Source organism: Cimex lectularius, unplaced genomic scaffold (genome assembly GCF_000648675.2).
Source record: "Cimex lectularius strain Harlan isolate CLEC.00 unplaced genomic scaffold, Clec_2.1 scaffold35, whole genome shotgun sequence".
In the NCBI taxonomy this organism is placed as follows: Eukaryota; Metazoa; Arthropoda; class Insecta; order Hemiptera; family Cimicidae; genus Cimex; species Cimex lectularius.
This window is the reverse complement of record NW_019392746.1, coordinates 1653325-1676417: the sequence shown is the minus strand read 5'-3', so window position 1 is coordinate 1676417 and position 23093 is coordinate 1653325. Positions and strand designations below refer to the sequence as shown.

Here is a 23093-nt window from a genome sequence, read left to right as displayed (position 1 = left end):
AGAACCGACTTGGTCACAGCGTAGATATCATTGATAGGCTAATTTATTTTGGAGAGGATTTGGAACTTGACCCTTTTTGCACGCTTAGGTTTTAATTTAATTGGGATAGATCATAAACGAAAAGTCGGTGTCACGAGCGGGATTCGAACCCGCGACCCTCGGCTAAATACGCGCTGCTCTGTCACTTGAGCTATCGTGACTTCGATCCGCTCGGACACTAACTTCCCATCTCAACCACACCTCTAGAATTTTCCCTCCTCTTTGCCATTTTTCAAATGTCGTGTAATCTATTTGATTCTCGGCGACAAATGAAATGGCCACGGAGAACTTTCTTGAAGATATACTTCAGTTCAATTATTAAGTCCAGTACAGTTCGTGGTCCGATTGACCAATTAACTTTTTTCAATTAATTAATATTTATGGAAGGTAATGGTCGAGAGGTGAGGTTGAGATGGCAAGTCACGATAGCTCAAGTGGCAGAGCAGCGGCGAATTTAGCCGAAGAACGTGGGTTCGAATCCCCCTTATGACACTGACTATTTTATCTCGACCATTATCTTTCACATTAATTTATTGAAAAAATTGGTCCATCGGACCACGAACTGTAATGGACTTAATAAACGAAAAGGTTCACCCAGAATAGAGCTTGATATCACATATAGAAACGGTTGCCGTTCCTGAGATTCTGATGTTATTTTTTTTTTTTTTATAACAAAAATACGATTCACGTTGAAAAAGAATGTTCAAGTCTAATTGAATATAAACATTAAGAAGTTGTTAAAAGCGGCTTAAAAACTAGTAGAATAACTAGAGTATTATCAAGTAAATATTTTTAATTACATAAAAACTATTTTATATTTAGATTTTTTGTCTTATATCTGGTCTTTCCGAATCGGAAAGAAATTCTAATACAAATAACGGTTTCAAAATGTCTATTATTTTTTTCAGATGCTTTCTTCTGGGTAGGTAGCACACCTCGACCATCTCCAGAAGGATATATTATCCCTTATCCCGAAGATTATGTAGGAAGGTGAGCAAAATTTCTATAAAGTTAAAAAGACAATTTACATACACTGTAATCTTTACGAATCCTGGTCGTTCAACGCTACTGTCTAGGAGAAAATCCCTGAGGAAAAAGATTTTAAATTGATAAAAACAACGATTTAGAAAAGTTTGGACGTTGACGCTTCCTGGTCCGATCGATTGAAAATCCCATTTTGTAGACGGGGGCGTCTTTTCTTAAGCTTAGACAAACTGTAAACAATGATGAACATTGTTTCCTGAAACTCTGTTTACACTGTTTTAAGTCCAGACTTCAGTGTTTCTTAGGTGAAGAACATCTTGCCATGTGATTCTCTTTCAGAAATTTGTGCTGTTATGTTTATTTTTCTTTAGAAAATGTAGGAATGATAAGGAGAACTTGAAAAACTAATAAAAGGTACTAGTCTTTACTGACCGAACTTTTGAAGGAGTATTGAGAAAATTTATTGTAGGATGCAACCAGTTGATTTTGAAGTAGATAAATTTCAAGGTGTTATCCCAAAACAAAAGTTAGATTACCTGATACCTAGTTTTAATAGAAAAGATAAATGGTGGAGTGATTGGGTTGTTCAATTTCTTAAAAAAGATAGTTCCTACTCACCGCAAGATGTTTTCAACGATACGGATTTCGAGCCTACAGCTCACCATCAGGCTGTAGAGCTCCTTCAATCTGATGATGAGCTGTAGGCTCGAAATCCATATCGTTGAAAACAACTTGCGGTGAGTAGGAACTATCATTTTAAAGAGATCTATTTTTAATCGTTACTATGGCTGTTTGCAATTCACATATGAATTGTAAAGCAATAGAAATGTACCGAATGTATGTTCATTTAGTGTGTAAGTTTGTTAAAATGTTACCCGTAGAGAATTAAGATTAATCTATGTTTAATATTTTAGTTTGCGTTGGAATAAATGTGTTTTTTTGTTTCCTTATGTAAATATTGTGTTCTTTTTTTAAGTTAATTTTACTGTTATTGAATTTTCTTTGTTTTATTTTATTTTTTTTTCTCTTCACGGTTCGCTGTTAACGTGTATATAAACAGCGTGGCGCCCATTTTTAAAAAATTTAATATTAAGTTCATTATTCTTCTACCTAATTCATTAAGTAACCCTGCCCGTCTCCACGGAGCGAAGCCGGCAATTCTCGGCGTAAGACAATATATTATACCAAACCAAAGACAAGTTATACTTTTTATAGCTTCAATTCATTTTTAAAATTTTCTGCGAATTTCATTTGGTAATATGGTCTACTGACAAGTGCTTGTAAACACGATCCACCATACTTGATGGTTAATGTTTTTTATTTGATCGGAAAGCAAAATACACCTCTGGGTGTCAAAATAAGGCAGAATCAAATATAAGGGGGAAACAAAACGTTAGGAATATTATTTACAACCAGGATATACATGAATTCACAGGAAAAATAATACCATAAATTAGAGTAACAATAATTAATAACTAATAAATTGTGGGCAGTAAATTAAAGAAAAAAATACCAAAAATACATGTGACTGTCCATGTTTGACCATTTATCCACGTTTAAGATTTAAAAATCTCAAACCTTTATTAAATCATTACAGTATAGTATTAGTATTATTGTGAAATATTTTATAGAGGTAATCGATACTAGGATTTTTTTCATTGTTACTGTTAATTGTTTTTATTATATTTGATGAAAATTTCGACTTGGAAAAACGTAAGTTGTTTACCAATCGTACACATGGCTTATTATTTTATAGATTGCTGTTATCCAAACCATGGTTTCATGTGATATCAAACATTAAGGTGCATTAGAAAATCAATATTCCCAATGTGTCATATCATATCGATTATAGCACGTTTTGAGCCGAACGTGGCCTATTTTGATTTTTACGATATTTCGTAATTATGTGATGTTTTACTGTAATAACAAACATTAATATAGTAAAAGAGGAATGTTAAATACTGGATGAATATTTTCACGAGGTCACCTAGAGGATAATTTTCACCTACTTGACCTTTCACTATTTCGAAAAAAAATTAAAAAGTTCAACGGATGTTAACATGTGTAATTTGTTTTCCGAAAAAGGAATTTTATTTTTAGCTAAAGAGTTGAAATTAATATCATTGAACGTGGCATGTGGTCTTATTGTACCTTGAATCAAACACGCCGGGAAGATTTTGCTTTCGAGTCAAAGGTATAAGCAGGGCTCCAGTACAAACTTATAACTGAATGTTGTGCTTTGTTTGTGATGATTAGGCATAATCCTCATAGGAATCTTGACGGGGCATTGTGGACTGAATGTGCGCTTGAAGAAAGCTGGCATTTTCCAACACAATAAATGCGAATTCGGCGTACAGGCAGAGGAGAGTTCAACGGTCACTGGTGCACATTTCTCCGCGAGGTTTCTTGACAACTGAGATGAACGGTGTACTTTAAGTACAGAGCTGGGTATACAGTAGCACTTAAAAGAGCGAAGTGAAATAATTCCTTTGAATGTACAACTACAAATATGACTAAACATCTTCATTCAGAAAGAAGCAAGATCTACATATATTATTACATTTTTTCCTTCTTCTCGTGAAAAAAATTAATAAAGCGAAAATAGTGGCGGGACGAACCGAGAAGAGAAGCAGGAAGCAATTCGCGGCCTGCAAGATCCTGATCGGGATGGCACTGGGTCCGAGATTGAGAAAAAAAAAGCAAGGAGAGTCAGTTGGATATAGACATTCCGAGGAAGAGGTGGTCTCCGCGAGGAAAAAAAATATTGTTTTTTTAAAAAGTGTAGGTGTGTGTGTGGTTTGTGAACCTAGTCGGGCTGATCGAAGAGTTCCTACGAAGAGGAAGGGGCTGATGCCAGCAAGTGAGGAGTGATCCCGTGAGTTGGTACATTTCCAATTTCTTATCACGCCTGATAATTCTGGACTAGAGACATTAGCTATAAGTTTCTGCCTTTTGTTAGCTTTTAATTTAAAAGGATTTGTCTACGTACTTGTAATTAGAATAGTTGTGATTAGTATTCATTTTTTTTTTTCAATCGTAGTTTTAAACCCTAAGTAAGATAATACCTTAAGATATCTTGCTTGTGTTAACGAATTAACTCGGATAGAAGAAGGAAGAACTTCATCATTTAGCTCCCATCATAACCCTGGTTGGAAGCGCCATCAGAAAGAAGAGAGCCAGAAGCGCTACATCGCTACCCTTCCTTTTCTCTTTCTTCCTATTGTTCTACTCTTCTTTTCCTTTTTATCCCCTGGTTTCGGTATTTATCCTTCCCCAAAAATACCGTGGCGCTCAACGTAACACCTATAAATAAACTTTCACCTCCTCACCGACCATCACTTGTCTCTCCCTTCAACACGTTCCCCCCCTTTTCCACTGAGCTACCGCCAACGTACGTGCAGCCGCAGTAAGGAAGCTGTAACAATACCTCATAAAAGGACAGAATCGTTATAAGCTACCCCATGACGCCAAACTACTAGATCTAAAACAGCGGAATGGGAGAAAGTAGGAGTACTACCAGTCAACTCTGACTACATTTGGTACCAGGAAGGCACCAAAACCATCAGAGCATTGGAATCGGCAAAGCAAATTGAGAGTTAAAAATTCCAACATCTCTCGAAATATTTGCCACGGTATTTCAGTTGTGCTCCGGTCAAAAGAAATGCTGGAAGTAAAGGGAAAAAAATAGTTTTCTATCTGATCGCCATGCTCTAAGCACGTCAGATAGAACTGAAAAAATTCACATATATTACATGTACACTGGGCAAAATAAGAATAAATAACAAATTGTTCCCTGCCTGGATCAGAGAGCACCCAAGATAGAAGTTTAGTGAAGAAGCCTCTAGGAACCAGTGAGAGTTCCTCAATGACACCAGCAGTACCAGTACTTTTCTGTGAAATGAGTGAAAATCCACATAATATAAATTGCCGATCGTATTAAGTTATGAAAAACACCACAGGACTGACAAAGTTCAAAAACGACTCGCCCAAACTTACAACAGACCTGTTACGACAAAGTCGGGCAAAATTCATAATGATTTCAAGTCTATTAACTGCGCATTGACGCCTCAATATGCATGTTAACATATTGGGAGTAGCAGAAGAAGAGGAAACCGCATGTCATTGTTGCTGTGAAGGTCTAAAAATTAAGAAAGCTTCTATTCATGAAAAAAAAAATCCAGCAAAACTGAGTACCAATAGCAAAGCTATGGTGTCTGGTAACAAGCCTAAAGATTGATAATGAGGTATAAACCATACAAGAAACCATTACTAAACAAGGAGGTGATTTTACATCACAGGAATCTAGTACAAAATGATATGACATTCAATGATCAAGGTGAAGAGTTCAGGAGGATTCGTACTCGATTGTAAGGCGATTTTTGAATCTCTTTTTGAAATGTTTATTTCTCTCAATCTGGGCATAGTAGTCTCAGTCGTACTATATGCACTATGGTTTGTCACTGGTAGCAGTAACACCCAAATAAACTAAATTTAGAAATTGGAAAAACCATATACGGTATCATATACCAATATCCAAAATGAGATTGGATGAGGTGTAGAAATGAAAGAAATTAGGTCTTGACGTAAGAGAAACTGTAGGGGGGAGGCCGCGGTAGCCGAGTGGTTAAAGCGTCAGACTCTCGGCTAGTAGATCCCGCGGTCGTGGATTCGATCCCCACCGTCGCCTCTGGACTTTTTCTGACGCCTAAGGGGAACGGTGGCCGCAATTGAAAGAAAATGACACGGCACTCATCAATGGAAGGGGCGGGATCGGATCTCAGCGACCCTGAATTTGGTCCTAACTCACTTCAAACATGAGTTTCTTCGATGGAAGAACACCGGCACACCGGGGGCTCAAATTTACACTGGTGTTGCGAGCCCCCAAAAATATGGAGCCAGGGATAAAGTACAATAAGCTGTACAGCTGCAGTGCTCAGGAGGGAACTCCTCCAGTTCCTGGTATCCATTTGAAAAAAAAAAGAGAAACTGTAAAACTAACTTCATAATTTCTCCCTTATAAAAAGGTCTATTTCTATGTAAAAAGCTCTCTATTCAAACACGGCTGAACACGACAATTTTATGAATTCTTTATGAACACTAGCATAAATGACGTTATAAAAAAGTGGTGTTTCGTATGATGCGTTGAAGGAAGGGAGTCGGCGTGGAGTTCATTTCTATAACAAGTGGATGTATAGTTTATTAAATTTGAAAAGCGTGAAAACGAGATTTGGGGCGGTAGCTCAATAAAACCAGCCTCCTCTCCGATGCAATTACAATGATGAGGAAATGAAAACAAAGTGGTAATAAAAGGGAAGGGGATGATATATTGATGGGGGCGGCCGTCCCGACGACGTGCTACGTGTGCAAAACGCCCCCGGAGGGATTCGTCCCCCAATGTGCTACGGAGGGGCCGCAAGACATCACATTTCAGAGAAATTTATTCTATTAGGCTTCAAACTACAAAGTGATATTTTTGACCGGGTTCTAGATTTGTATACGGTTTGTATCGATAGACAATAATCATGACATCATTGTTTTTTATTGGTGTCAGATCGAAGGTTCTTTTTTTTAAGGAAGATCCTTAGAGTTCTAAATTTAAAACAAAATTGTATTTTTACGATTAGAAACTAGCAGACATTTGGTGTCTAATAAAATTCTACAATTACACATTATATATTTCGGATAAAAATTTAATATACCGAAGACCATGGCCAACTTAGTCATAGAAAAAAGAAAATATTGTTCTATTTACTAGAAGGATATGGTAAAGGTGATTGAACATTCTGAAAAACCAGCAAAAGCAGCACTCACGCCCTTTGGACCAGAAGCGCACATCCAAACGGATGCTAAAAGTGAAACTGAACAAATGGATGGAAGAAGAATTGATAACACATGGGATGAATTCATCACAAAACAATCAAATAAATTTCTCAACATCTTAAAAAAATCTACCTCTCTCTCAGCAAGTAAGAATTAAGGAAACTTATAGACATTTATATTTACCATTGCCCATTTAATTACCATCTTTAAAAAATGGGATAACTGACAGAAACCTGGCTATAAAACAACGGAGACATCAGAAAATATCCTAAATGAGTGCAAAACTTTACAACTAGTTCGGAAAGGTGACAATAACGCCTAATGAAATAAACGAAAAGGAACCTCTGAAAGTGCTCAACTAACTTAACAGTAGTTCACTTTCTGAGGTATAGAAGTAAACAAATATAAATAAGGATCAATTCGGACAAAAGGGTTTCTATCGTTACCAGTGACATAGGGGAAAAATAAGAAATTGTGAGATTTATTTTTCATGCCATAATACAAAGAACATTGAATGAAGAATTGATGATGATCTGGAGGTTTCATGGGTACCAGATGTCATCAAAAACGACTTTGGCATTTACGACCAACCACGATAATCGGTTGATTTTAAGAGGAGCCTTTCAAGGATTTTGGACATTGTAGGAAGAAGGCTGATGGGTCTGTAGGAGGATATCTGGTTGGGAGGTTTATGAGCTTTAGGAATGAGGATAACGACGGAAAATTTCCATAAGAGGGGATAATAAGTAGGATGGCGTTATATATAGTGGTTAAGAAGACTATGGCCTTTCGTGGTAGGTATCGGAGTATGGTGGAGGTGATTAGGTCATGTCCAGGAGATTTTCTATTTGAGGATTTGTGAATGTAATATTTTACTTCAGAAGGATGAAAAAGTTTGAGGGGGAGATGAAGTGGAAGTGGAATATTAAGGTTATCCATTACATCTTGTGTGTGAGAGGCATTGCTTATGTTTTCATGAGGAGTAAATGTTGGGCTGCAAATAGGTTTGATTTCTCTTTGTCATTCCTGACCCAGGATCCATCAGGTAGACGGATGGGGGAGTCAACTGCTTGATATTTTAATAAGGTTTTTGTAGCGGACCACATGTTGTCATGTGAGGAAAGGGTTTCGAGGTATTTATTGTATTGAGAAGATCGGTAAGAGGATAGTTGAGTACGAAGAGTCACAGTTAACCGGTTGAGGGTTCTTTTAAAGGAGGGATAACGGGTTTGTTGCCATCGTCTTCTAGCCTGACGTTTGGCGTTTAATAGGGAGCGGATGTGACTTGGGAGATCGTCTTTACGGGGGAGATGGTGGGTTCTAGGGGTTGAGGATTGTGCAATGGAGTACTGTATAGTGTTGGTGAGGTTCAAAACAGCAGCATCAACCTCGTCGGCTGATTTCATGGAAATTTTTAGGTTTAAAGAGGAATTCATGGTATCTTGGAAAAGTTTCCAGTTAACTGTGTTTTGTAAAAGAGATGGTTTTGTAGGTTTGGGGAGTGGAGTTATGTAAGTAGTACTGGGGAGTGATCTGAGGATAGGTCGTGTAAGCACTGGATAGATGTGAAGATGGATCCTACGCCGGATGCAACAAAGAAATCCAAAAGATCAGGGAGACGATTGGGGTCGGAAGGCCAATAGGTTGGTTGGTTAGGAGAGATAAAGGAATAATTTTCTGATAGGATTACGTTTTGAAGAAGGCGTCCACGGGAATTTGCGACTCTGCTGCCCCATTGTGGATGCTTGGCATTGAAATCTCCTCCAGCAACAAACCGTCGTCCGAAAGAGCTAAAGATGGATTTTAATTGGGGAATGTGTAAAGGAACTGACGGGGTACAATATACTGCTGACAAGATAATGGGTGCGGGGGAAAAGCGGAGAGAGATGGAAGTCACTTGATGGGAGTCAGTAGATACTAGGGAGTGGAGATTATGCTGTAAGGCTTGTCTGGCAAGGATTAGTGTACCACCTTGAGCTCGACTTCCATTAAAGTCACCCCTGTACGTCTTATATCCTTTTATATGGAAGACATGTCGGTCGGTCAAGTGAGTTTCTGTTATAAGTGCTACGTCTATTTGTCTGTTTAAAGAAGAATTCTAGTTGATCCAAGATCCAATACATCAATTTGTCTGTTTGTAAGTAGTACTTCGAGTTCTTGTTTGTGCGTCAGTATTCCGTTTGAGTTCCAGAGTAGAACTGTGAGTGGATTGGAGGGGAAATAATTCATCGGGAGAGCTTGGGAAGGAGTTCAGCTACAAGGGTAGTGAGAAGGGAGATGAGGGGAGTTATTAGTGATTTAAAATCACTAAGGAAAGAAGTGAGATGTTGGGTGATATCTATTTGGGGTGCTGGTGGGGGTGTGGGATTATTGGTGGGTGCAGTGCTAGCAACATGAGCGTAGCTGAGATGATTTGATGAAGTTTTATTCCAGGCTGACGCGACTGTAGTAAGGGTCGGGGTATTTGCTTTTTTGGCGATTAGTGCCTGTGCCTGTCTTCTGATAGGAAGTCCTGGGAAGTCGTTCGGTGTCATCGCTGGTTTCGGTTGTGCAGTTGTTACGTTGGATGCTCCTTGAAGGTGTCTTTGCTTCCGTACTTCCTGTAGTTCCTTGTGGGTAGCACATCTCTTGTAGTTCGCAGGATGAGACCCTCCGCAGAGAGCACAGGTCGGCGGCATGCTTATTGGCCTTGGGCACTGGGCGGATTGATGTGGACCCCCGCACCTCACGCATCTGGGCGGATGATTGCAGTATGTTCGTGTGTGACCGTAGTCTTGACATCTAGTGCACTGTACAATATTGGTGCGTCTTCGAGGTTCCTCGACGTTTATCTTCGTGTACAGCAATTTTCGGAATTTTTATTTTTCTCAAGATCAACAAAAAATAAGGGAAGTGCTGTTTTCGTCACGGGATGAAGAACTTGGTGCACTCTTACGACTTGATAGTGTTTATTCTGTAATTCTTTTTTTTTATCTCGTCGTTTGACGTGGTTTGATGAAGACCTCTTATCACCACGCGAAAACATTTATCTTCTTTCAGCTGGTAGCAGTGGTAGTCATAATCGTTTGCCGTCAGGTATTTGACCGCTTTCCGGTACGTATCGCTTTCGTTCGTATTCAATAAAAGGTCATTTACACGTGAGCGACAATAAAAGTTTTCGCTGCCTAATAGGCTTTGCAAATGTTTACAGAATGTTGAAAAATTCGTAATGTTTTTCACCATTATTGGTGCAGGTTTAGGTTGGCTAGTCTTATCTATAGGCTTGACTATCGTTGATGTTGAACCGGTGCAAACGTTATTGTTATTGTTTCCTCCCTTGGGCAGTTTACTTTTTGGGGAGGATGGGGCACTCGTGCGTTTTTTTATGCTGCCTTTTCCTCCTGCCTCTCGTGATGCTGACTGAGGATGAGTCGGATTCCAGCACGGTGAATTGCGCCTTGTCCATTACGGACGGAAGATCTTGCGAGTGAATGGTATCGCTGTTTTCATTCATGTTATCGGCCTCAGCCAACAACACGACGAAGTATTACTCTTCCAACTAAATGAATTAGTATTACATGTGTTTACTAACACGCAGATAATCCGATGTCCCCACCGCTGTTGTCGCAGGCGACTCGGCTCGTTCTTGCACCTTCCCGTCCGGAAATTATGAGAATTATTTCTCGTATTTGCCGTTAAGAAAATGTTCTAAACGAAACACAAAGCACGTCAAAATTGAGCAGGTAGCTCCTAGTTTGCACTTTACGCAAAGCAGCGCAAAACTGGCAGCGGTACTCGAAAGAAAATTCGATTTTATAAAGAGCACAATTCTATGATGTTTCCACTACAGCGACATCCATAGAACTTAAGCAAAATTAACCATACTTATAGTGATCTGCATCTTGATTCCTCTCACACGGTGATATTATCGCTATCCTAGGAATGGATGAGCTGTCTGAAGAAGACAAATTGCTTCTTGCGCGTGCTCGTAAAATACAACGCTTTTTACCTCAGCTATTTCTCGTCGCTGAAGTTTTAACAGTTTCACCAGGAAAATTTGTTTCTTTAAAACATATCTATGGCTTTAAGGGTACCAGTTCATAAAAGTCTTACAAATTAATTTGTATTAATGAAAAAGGACCAACCACGATAATCGGTTGATGAACTTGCAGTTTGCTTACAAGGCTTTGAAGAGAAATATAATGATAATATAAAAAAAATTGAAGACGTTGATATTAATCTGGTCGTCCACTTTGGTACTAACTGTAATTAGAAAACAAAGACTATCATGATGGAAAGACCAACTTAAGAATCGCGGTTGATGAACCTGTAGTTTGGTTTGCAAGACTTGGAAGAGAAATACAAAAATGATAAAAGATGATTTAGGAACATTGCTGATCTGGATATTCCTATGGTAATATGGCATCAATACAAGTAAGTTAAAGAAGTAAAGTCAGGGGCGTCGGTGGCCGCAAGGTTTAGTCGTTGACACGGCGCTCATCACTGTAAGGTACAATAAAAGTCCCGCGTTCGAATCCAGCGGCCCTGCATTCGAACCCGACATACTTACAAATGGGCTTTTCTTCAAAAACACCGGCACCCTGAGGGTTTGTATGAGCTCTGCTGTTGCGAACCCTCGTTAAAAAAAAACCTTAAAAAATTTAAAAAAAAGTTTCCTTAAAAAATTCTGAAAACACCTACTCTTAAGATATTGCAACCACAACAAGTACGATGACGATGTGCTCTCCATGGTAGACATCAACAATTAGATAATATACTAACTGATACGAAATTACATAAAAACGTAACATTTATTGCGGAAGTAGAATAAGTAAACAGTACTAGCCTCCTTGATCTAAAATTAACAAGAACTGACAAAAAACTCCAATACATATGGAATGAACCACAAGCATATACATACTAGCTGACTCAAACCACCCAAAGTCGAAAGTTGACAGAATTTATAAGGGTAAATTGTCGGATCAAAAAATGCATATTTATTTTAATATAAAACTACAACATTAAACCCGATTTCATGAGATTGTGAAAGTTGCGAATCGAGAGTTCTGGTGTGTCTTATGCGATGAATTTGCAACGCTATCCCTTATCTATTTGACGTCTCAGATCTTTATGTACATTCTGTCTAAACATCGTCTGTCAACTTTCTACTGCAAGAGAAATCAAAGTAATTTTTTCACTTTAAAAAAATCCCGTTGAAAAGTTGTATTTTTTCACCTTTCGATACACTTTTTTCCAAGCCTCTTCATCATCAAAAAACAATTATTTTTCTTTTCGCAGAGCAGTGTAGGAAACAATCTTAGCGAGCAATTTGCTTTAAAAAAATAATCGCGAGCAAAGAAAAAAATTATTTGCATAAAAACGATATTTTTGTCATAGATGGGAATTTTTACCAAAGTTCAACAAAACACTATTTTTAAATACCCTTACAACAAATTCGTAGTATACTAAGAACAATAAAACAAAACAACATTGCCTATTCTAGACGAAATAAATTTTGAGAAAATAGTACCGAAAAAAGGCAACATTTTGGCCTCTATTTGAACAACGAGATGTTCTTAAAAGTTGGTTAAATTTCGAGATTTTAATGCGTAAGAAACCGAAATGCGTATAAAAATTAAAATCCATTTAAAAATAGTATAGTTTAAAAAAAGGGGGAATAGCTATTCGTCCAAAGAATGGTTTCTACCCCCTTAAAAATTTAAATTAAATTCTAACTCGGAACTTATCCAACAGCTTAACAGCTCCTAAATTCTATTGTAACACGCCAAAAAAAAACAAAAAAAAAACAATAGAAATAGAAACAAAATACCCTGAATTAGAAACCGAAATTGGCTTTTTGATTTAATCTTTTTTCAATTTGCAAACATGCTGGAACATTGACATTTCTTAATTTGGCTTTAATAGGTAACCAAAACCTTATCGATTTGAAGCTAAAATTTACAATTTTTGTGTACGATGTACAAACGAATTACGTAATAGTTTTCTGAGAGTAAAATCAAATATAATAAAAATCCAAGAAGAAAACGGATACAAAGGAAAAAATTCTAAGCAGATTTCAAACATATATTAAAAGATACATTTTGCGAACTCTTCATTTGTTATAGTGCTGAGGTTGGATTTCCAATTTCCGGAAATACTTGTTGGAAAAACAGCCGGGGAATTAGAGTGATAATATTATTAGGTTACAATGAAAAACTATTTTTGTAATTGAATTTTGGAAACTCATATGAAAATCTAAATACCCACATTTAAAAATATTTATTGTCTAATTTCAACTTTGGGCAGGTACAAGGTATTGTGAATAATATCAGTGTATTCAGTCAAGTTTTCGTCTCTCTTTGGATAAACAAATGACTTTGACAAAATTCCTGAAATAGGAAATATTTTATAGTTTCGGGCTTAAACAAAAAGTAGAGTTTCTTTTAAAAACAGCATGCGTATCAAAATTAAAATCCATTGATTGAGTAGAAGTGGATTCAAAAATTAAAATAGGACAAAACCAACTGTTCGTCTGGAAAACGGTCTTCCTTTAAATACACGATAGATTGCATAAAAAAAATTCCATAACATTGATACTAAGAACAAACTAATACTCAAGACCCACGCAAAACCAAAACTACACCTTAAAAATAGATATAAAAATTAACCATATTCATATTTATATAAAGAAAGTGGAATGTTCAATATTAATAATATAAATAAACAACCATTTTTTAAAGTTTTGTGACTAAAAAAAGAAGGATTGATGCAAGATAATCATGAATGTTCCTACATTTTTATATCTGAAACATATACAAACTGCAAATATGAAACTTTGATCTCAATTTTTGTACAGGATTATAGTGTCGAATTTTTTTAACATCTCAAGGTATTTATAATAAACGAGTTATGTTATGGACATAAATCTTTTATATTGTATGTGTGCGTGCGTGAGTGCCGATAAGGTAAAATGTGTCAAGCCACCAGGTCGTAAGTTCTGTCGTACTAAACTGTCTGAAAGAGGCCGAAGAATCGTTCGACGATAACAGCGAAACGAGCTTTATCCCAATCGATCCACTTCAAAATCCTTTGAGGCGACAAGGAGATTTGAAATCCTGGCACTGAGGGGGGTGGCAAATTTTGAAGCGATCTGGATGCCGAGGCGTATCGATTATGTAGTACGGGAAGTGTACGGTAGTTAATCGGATCCGGGGTTCTCCCCATCAGTGAATCACTTGAGATCGATCTCGGCCCATCATCCGGCATTAATATCTCCATCCGACCCACCCTCTCCAAACCCTGTTCTACCGATAATGATGTCCCAAGGGGTGCCCGACGAGTCTTCTTGTTAGTGTTGTATTCTGTTCTATGCTTCCGTCAGAGATTTGCATCGATAATCCTCTGCTAGTTTTAAGTCGGAACGTTTCTGTATGATCTTTCTGTACGGTTTTACCGGTTTAAGGTTCAATAAAACTTGGAAGTCTGTACAAAACAATTCAACTTTGATGCACCTCCTTGGATCATTATTGAATCATCATTCCTTTGTATACGGCGAGTACGTAAAAAGAAAAATAAACTATGATTAATTGTTGGTATCGGATATTTTTTCATGTAAATGCTTACACTCATTCGATTTTGTAGGATATCAAAAAACAAGAGAAGAAAAAGTATTGTAGAATTATGATAAAAGGTGGGACTATAGTTCCAAGTGGTCACAACATTCTACTAGTATCTACCAAGCTATTGATTCTGGGTTCGAATTCCGACATAGCCCATGGAATTTTAATTCATAAAACATTGAAAAACGTTTTTCATAGGTTTTGACTCCTTACTCGTGTATACGTTAAGCCCTCCTGTATGACAGGAATAAATGAATTTACTTTAACTTTATTTGTGCATGTCATCTAATGTAAGTTGCAATCGTAACTTTATAAGCAAGAAGAATTCTAAGAAAGTTTCTAACGACCATAGAATATCTTAATTTTATGTAATAAATTTCATAGTTACTTATACTCATCAATACGTATCATTGTTGCATTATACATCTAGTTATTTAACATATTAATTGGACAACAATTGAGTTCAGTGAATTGTTCTCTGACTCCGTCTGACAACCTATTTCTTTCGTGCCCATTTTAACTTTTTCGGCAAAATTAATCCCTTTTTGAATAAGGCCAGAACCTATTAGGAACTTTCCTTGATTAAACGTTATTTTAATTTTCACTTTCAGCTCCAAAACTTGGGTTGTTTCGTAGACGCCGGCGGGAGAAAGTATTGGATATCTACCCTCCAAGTCCGGCGCTACCAGGGATAGTTGCCGGCTGTTGCGTAAAGGATTTGATGGAAAAATAGTTTAATAATTCGTTTGATAATTAAATTTATTAATTCACAATTTATGACGGAAATTAAAATCTGGCCAGAAACAAAACAAAGTTAACGAATATATAAAAATATAGATAGGGAGAGATAAGTTGATACAAAAAAATGGCAATGTTGAATAAAAAGAAAAAGGACGTTCGTACGTCTTGTCGACTCACGACAGTGAAGGTCAAACGATAAATTGATGCTTATCTTGATTAGAGTCTGGGAGCCATTCACCGAACGAAGTCAAAGGTGCGTTCGTTCGTACCCGTCGAAGACCAGGGAGGGACTCACTGAAGATAGCTGTTGTACGTTCGTACGTACAGGTCGAAGACCAGGGAGGGACTCACTGAAGATAGCTGTTGTACGTTCGTACGTACAGGTCGAGAACCAGGCAGTGACTCACTGAAGACAGCTTTTGTACGTTCGTGCGTACAGGTCGAAAGCCAGCCAATGACTCACTCTTTTTACGTCTTGCTGAAAATTGACCTATTTCTCCCTCCAGCGTCTTGATCCTTACAAATTCTCCTTTTTCACAATTTTTCAAGATGATAACAAATGACGATTTCTTAATTAACTATTAGTAAATAAAAATGTTTACATTGGCGTAAACACATATTTATATTTTCGGCAATAACGCACCAAGGTTTTTTGTGGCCCTGACAATTCATGCACACTGAAGACTGACAAGGAACATTTTCTCTTGCCTTTCCAGCCCACATCCGCACATAAAAACCTTCTTTTTACAAGAAAAAATTGTATGTACAAAATTTAAACATTTAAAACACCGTAGAAGATCAGGAATAAATGGTCTTACGGGAGGACACGGAGTATTGAATGTGACAACCCATGAAAAAGATATCCTACCATCTTTTCTTTTTGACTGATGAATGCTTATGACACGTTCTTCATCCATACACTCTTTCAAGTCCCAGCAAGAAATAACACCTTTTGAGGTGTTCAATTTTACATTTCTTTCAGCCTTTATCGGTATATTTTCTAACTTTTTAATTTTCATTATTTTACTACCTTGTTCCTCATTAAACGCTTCAATATAAATGAAACCGTCACGACCTTTTTGATGTTAATACTTTCCCTAATTCTCTATTTATTACTCTACATATTGTGTGGTGATTAGTGACCGTTAATCGATTATTATTCAGAAATCGTGAAATATATATATATATTTTAATTTATATTGATATATTCTTTGATTGAATATTTAAAAAAAATATATTTTGCATTGTATAAAATCACTTTTTTCCACATCCTACGTGTATTTGTTAAATGTAAGCAATGTTTGTAAATCCCAGGCCGTGAAGATGATCTCAATAAAGATCGAAACGTTGGCACGATAAAGAAAATGTTTTTCTGAAACCTACATCAGACCAGACCGCATCTCACGATTTCTGAATAATTACTCTACATATTCTTATTGGCGATAGTGAGTGAAGGCCGCCATTATCTTTCCCATCCGATCTACAAATAATAAAATGTCTTGCCCCAGAAGTAGAAACAACAGGACAGGTAGTCCTATTTAGAAGGGGGTAATCAATTAAGAACATCTTCTCGGCCCACTGGGCCGAAAGGTCCTTTCAAATGATTTTGGAAAATTTTGAAAAAACGGATGACGTTTAAAGAAAAAGAGAAAAACTAAATAAACAAATCTTAACCAACCCTGAAACCAGGTTTTTAGGGAGATTCAGCCCCACACTTCCCAATAGGGAATCCGAGCTACAAACTAACACCAGCAGACTTTTCCATTCGTCAAAATATTTATCCAATTGAACTCATCTCACCAAAAAACACTTCAAAAAACACTAGACTGACGAAGAGACGTCCTAACTACCCAACACACTACCATCATGCACTTATTATATCAATATACCTCAAAATTTCGGTTTTTTCCCGTAGCGGAAATTCTTGCTTGTTTCAAGTTTTATCAGTTAGCTCAATTATTTTGCAAATTACCACTAATTAAAATTATATTCAATTAGCCAGGTCTGAGGGATGGAAATAAATAAGCAGTTTGAAACGAGCTCCCCCTTCGATGGTTCATGCATTATTCCACAACCCCAACGTCGCCCCCAATGAATAAATGGGCTATCCTCTCCGATAACATCATCATCGTTCTTTCCAATTAGATGCATGCAACTGGAGAAAATCTTTCGTTATGTTACCGTTAAATCTTAGTTGAGTTTAAACGATCCACTTCTATTATTGAGATTGAACAAGTCCAAATAAATATTTTTACAATAATTTTGTACAATCTTTTTAATTGAACCTTCCGGGACTTAATGACCAACACATTCACTTGTAATTCAGAAACACTTTTGAACAGACGATGGCTATCTGACACATCTTTCTTTAGGTATTCTCTGTGCGGATTGAATTGACTACAACTCAACGCATGGACTGTGTCTTGACATTTTATTAACGTCCATGGGTTTTGGGCATTTGATTTTTGAGCCAAATAACCCAGCCTCGAGCTTCCCATCATGGATCTATCGATCGACAGATTGTACTTTCCTTGAAGGATGTTCATTATATTCTTTCTATTCTAGAAAATTATATTCTAGAAACGAAAGTCTCACAGACTACACCAGCTACAACAGACAGAAGAAAACGTCCGATAACGATTAAATTTCAACACCTCGGTTTAGATATGTTCCTATGGCTACAAGGTTCGACGAGATCAAAGGAGAGAACAGTCGGCACTGCATTCTAAGCCTAGCCCCGCATTAGATACAACTTTTTAATTTGACCAATTCGCAAATTATCAACACTTCCTACATGAACGGGCGATGGTACATCGTCGCCACTCCTGAAGTCTGCCATTCACTATTTACTTCATGCTTAAATGATTATCGACCAATTACCGCAATTATACCCAATTGTTCAACGCTATTTTGTTCCAAATTTATAAGGTTGATGTTAATCTTGTATGTAGAATATGATACATTTGATACCATGGATCCATAATACAATAGGTGATATTATAGCTAGAAAAAGTGCCTACTCTGCTGGTATCAAATCAACCTTTGGAGGTTTTGTTCATCCTATTAAAAAATAATACAATGTTTGTCATAAAGAAGTTAAAGAGAAAATTTAAGAGCTTGATAATGGCAGCAGTTAAGTACAAGAATTGACTTTGGAACCTGTTAAACAAGTAGCTAAGTTTCGACCGCAAACCCAGGCCCAGGCCTTCTCTGATGTGGTTAGCCGCCTTTTTAGCTACAGAGCTACAACTTCGAGGGGGTCCTCCAACTAGGACAAAACCAGTTTTCTAATATTCGTCCGTCCTGTGAAAAGACTTGTTGATAAGCAAAGTTTCTGTTAAATAAAAAAGCTTATGGCTAGTTTAAACTTAGAGCATCAAAGATTCAAATATGGAATATGTCATTATACAGAATGTTCGGCTACTCGTGTTAAAAAATTTGCCAGTAGATTCTACATTCGAAATGGAACCAAAAAGCCCTAATTAACTATGGTCCGAATCTCAATAGTTTCTGAGTTATCTCACTTTTTCTGATTTTTTAAGATTTTACGACCTTGATTCAAATAAACATGATAACTCAAAAACTAAAAGGTTTTGGACAAATCCATTTCGCTTTCGAACCTAAATTTAAAAAAAAGTTTTATAATTCCATTTAAAATTTCCTTAAGTATTTTTTTTTAATTTTTCACCTTACCAATCCATCAACCACGGGTTTTTCTTTTCCTTCATCAATTTATTCATCTTTGAACAAAGTAATTAAAAAATCGATTATACCACTAAAAAGGATATTAAATGGAGTACGTTTGCTGAAATTTGCTAGTCTTTAGGTTTGGAAGTAGTAGTTAGAATTACCGTAGTAAGTTGTTCAACTGTGAAAAAAATTTTTTTTTTCAAATTTCTCCCTACTAAAACGCTTACTTCACGAAGGTTTACAATTTAGTTCATCACATCTTATTGCAAATTTAACGTAGTTTTCAATGGTATTAACAGATTTGTCCAAAAACTTTTAATATTTGAATTATCACTGTTTATTTGAATCAAGGTCGTGAAATCTTAAAAAATCAGAAAAAGTGGAAAAACTACGAAACTGTTGAGATTCGGACCATAGTTAAGTAGGACTTTTTGGTTCCATTTTGAATGTAGAATCTACTGGCAAAGTTTATGACACGAGTAGCACACCCTGTATTTGGACTTCTACTTGTGTATAATTCGTTACTTCATTTTAATAATTTAACCGATAAAAAAAATTGGATTTAGTGCCGCATATCAAGGCAAACGTTCATTATAATTCACTAATTTCGTGGTCCTCTTGACCAATTAATATATTACAATTAATTAAGGTTTTTAGTTGAGATAAAAAAGTCAATGGCACGAGCGGGATTCGAACCCACGATCTTCGGCTTGATACGCCGCTGCTCTACCACCTGAGCTATCGTGACCTCGATCCAAAAAGGAGGGAAAATTCAAAAGGTGCAGTTCAGATGGGAGGTTGGTGTCCGAGTGGATCGAGGTCACGATAGCTCAAGTGGTAGAGCAGCGTCGTATCAAGCCGAAGGTCGTGGGTTCGAATCCCGCTCGTGCCATTGACTTTTTTATCTCAACTGAAAACCTTAATTAATTGTAGTTCACTATAATGATAAATAAATTTAATATTTATGACTCGTAAATCAGAATCTACACCTGGGATTGTATCACCAGTTTGTGTCCCATTCAACTTTACGGAGATCTGATCCTCTGGAAGGTTAGGATTGACTCGTCTCTATTATCTAAACCACTCCGTCAAGGGGTCCGACCCCTCCTACGTTATTTAGAAGATGCATTGCGAAGGGGAAATTAGTATCGTGCCGAACACAAGCACTTCGGTTTTTTAGGCATCATTAAGCAATATTTGATGGTTTTGAATTTAAACGCAACCCCTATCGAATTGTTATAAAACTTGTAGTTTGGAGTTTTATCAGAAGTTGTTATAATTACGTGGGAAAAGACTGTACATTCCATAAGGACGTTTGAGACAGTAAGTTCAAAGAAATAATGACTAATGAATACATAATGAAAAATGAAAACAACCTCGTCAATTATATCAATATCAATATTTATACAAGGAGAAGCTCATTTAGGATCCACAAGCAATCAGACTGAACGGAAAGTAAACACTTCGGGCCCTCAACAAGAATTAATAAAATCAGACACCCATAGAAATGAGGACTGGCTACATCAACCCGGAAACACTCTTTACAATTTCCTATAAATAGACAACACAGTAGAAGAAAGAGGAAATTAGATGTAATGATATAGTAGACAGATGGCTCCAAAACAAATGAAGAAACGGGCCAGGCGTTTGCTGCACAAGCCCCAAACATGAACAGTAAAACACATTATGGAAGTTTTCAGGCTGAAATACATACCATCAACGCTTTTGCTTTAAAAAATATTAAAAGAAGTCACAATGACAAAAATGTCCTCATAAGATATGACAGTCAAGCATCTGTTACATCATTAACAAACGCAACAACTTGATGAATCGAATGTGAAAGTCCACTACGCGATGAGATTGAGGAATTGTGTCCTAAATCCAAACTGGTGACTTGGAATAGTTCCTTGGCCTTCAATAGTGAGGTTATACAGGGAAAAGGTATGGGCGGGGATTAAGTAATATTGATTGAACAGGAATTCGCTTAAAAATGACGATATGTATCCTACTCGTGACATTAACTCAGGCAGAGGTTAGATGATGTTGGCAGCCGTGAGTTGTAATGCGTTCACTCGGATTAAAATTAAAAAAATCCTCACACGAATTGCATTAAAAGAGGATTTTGAACAACCACAACTTACAACGATGCCTTATCCGGCCATATTGGAGATGTTGGCAACCAGGCTAATTATGTTCATTCCTATTAGGTTAGTAGTGGACAAAGTATTCACCATAAGATCTAAGACAGGTTTCCCCTCTAGTCCTCCCATAAAGGAGATGTTGGCAGGTGAAAACGGTTCCTCCAATGGTGCCTCATCTGGTCCTCCGTAAATGGAAATGACAACCAAGCTAATTCTGTTCACACATTAAAAGAAGATTACCGATACCAATGGTTTTCGTCTTTGATAATTTTATAACAAAAGTATCGAAATAATCTGTTCTCTTGAATAATCCAGTAGACAACGCACAGCCTCAGCTAAGCAGACCTACTGTTAGTAGGTAGTAATTAACCGACGTAATAAAGTGCCACATGGTGTAATAAACCATGTTCTGCCAGCCTTGAATTTAAAAACTTGGGCTTGCCGTAATTTGTACGATTAAACGCTTTCAAAATCTTCTCCTCGATTTAAATAGCAAGGGAGGAGTTCGAGTCTCAGAATCAGTTTACACGGGGAGCGTTCTTTTGTGAGCCACCCTCCGTCAGTGCCACCCCGTCGTTCAGCCACTCCAATGCCCTTGGAGTAGGCTCTTTGCTAATGCTGGATTTGGACTAGGGGAGGAAGGAAGCTCCGTATGGAGATTTGTATACCCAGATCCTTCCTCATTCGTACTCTCCTGGCTAACAATCTCAAACCGTTCAATCTCTAACTTCCCCCTCTGGCTTCCACAAAGAGCCTGGTTGACGTTGCCTAAACCCTCCTGCCCGATCTTTTATCGCCAAATTATTGTAGGAATGATTTTTTATATCCTATAAGCGATCGTCAACCCAGATTAGCATTAAGATGATAAAAATGGGACTCGTTTACATCCAACAAGTAGTTATTTACATTTAAGTTGATGGCTTTAAGTTGAACTAAATGTTTATTTGCTAATTTTATCAAGGTCAATGTTAGGCCGTGTTTAAATTCTATATAGCAACTAGTTCCTTTCTACAATCAAGCAAATTCTGAATCAATAAAATAGTTTTACTCTTGTAAAGTTCAATGATCATTTGCTACATTATTAATCATACATTTATGCTGCCTAATTGAAAGAACATTAGTCGCAAATTTTCGGTCACCCATCACGCTTAACACTCCAAATGTTAGAAGATAGTTTTGTAGGTTACGCATTGCTATGATTGCTATTAAGAGGAAGAACCGAGTATGTGAGGAGAGTACTTGCCTGGCAGGCGGGTTTAGCATTTCGCCAATATTTAGTGAAAAGCAGGTTGAGTAAATAAATTTCCTCCTACAAGGGCTACTTGGAACAAATTCGCATATATTTCAATTGCATTGGTCATTACGCATCACTTTCGTCTATCATCGAACCTTGTTTAAAACCCAGACCGACCAAAAAGTCAGACTAAAACGCAAAACAACCTGGCAAGGCCAAACTGCAGTAAAGAAAATAGTGATATTACTTCTGGTCAGTGGAGTCATCGACGTCTTTCCGATATTTTTGGTCCACCCCCTCGCGATTTTGTTTCGTCTTCTTAAAAACAATTTCAGCGTTGGGTTTGCGTTGGGTCTCATCCCAGAACAAATATACCTCACTCACAATTGGTGATGGTGAAACGCGTCTGATAGTGCAAAAGGGCGAGTATTGAAAGAACAAAATAATTGAAAACGAACAAACTACATTATGTTTTAATTAGCTTCGTCGTTTCATAACAGTTTGATCCCTAACTATCATCGCTTCTTTGGTCTGGCAGACGTGTTTGGTCATTTCGCCATTTTTAGTGGTTGTCCCACCGGAATGATGGGATACGTAAGAGTTTGGTAAATTTTCTTCTTTTGGTCAGCTGGATGATCAACCCCTGTCACTTTCCATTAATTTTGTCCACCTATTCTCACTTTGGCTTTGGTCAACGCATTTTGCACATAAAATAGCATTATTCAATTGTAACCCCAAAAATCCAACCATTTTTTTTCGCTTTTTTACATTTTCAAAAATTTCAATTCTTTGAGTAACATCACTTACAAAAAGTGAATGTACACACTCACTCCACCTTCATTATTT

The 23093-nt window shown here is 37.1% G+C and overlaps 1 protein-coding gene across 2 annotated transcripts in view; it reads left to right on the top strand.

Annotated features, from left to right (window-relative positions):
- LOC106669298 (protein Skeletor, isoforms B/C) overlaps positions 1 to 23093 on the top strand; it is a 100564-nt gene that overhangs the window by 49092 nt on the left and 28379 nt on the right. For both annotated transcript variants that reach the window (XM_014398670.2, XM_014398669.2), the window contains exon 3: positions 948 to 1029. In XM_014398670.2, the coding sequence (XP_014254156.1) occupies positions 948 to 1029 (82 nt within the window). The remainder of the gene's footprint in view (positions 1 to 947; positions 1030 to 23093) is intronic.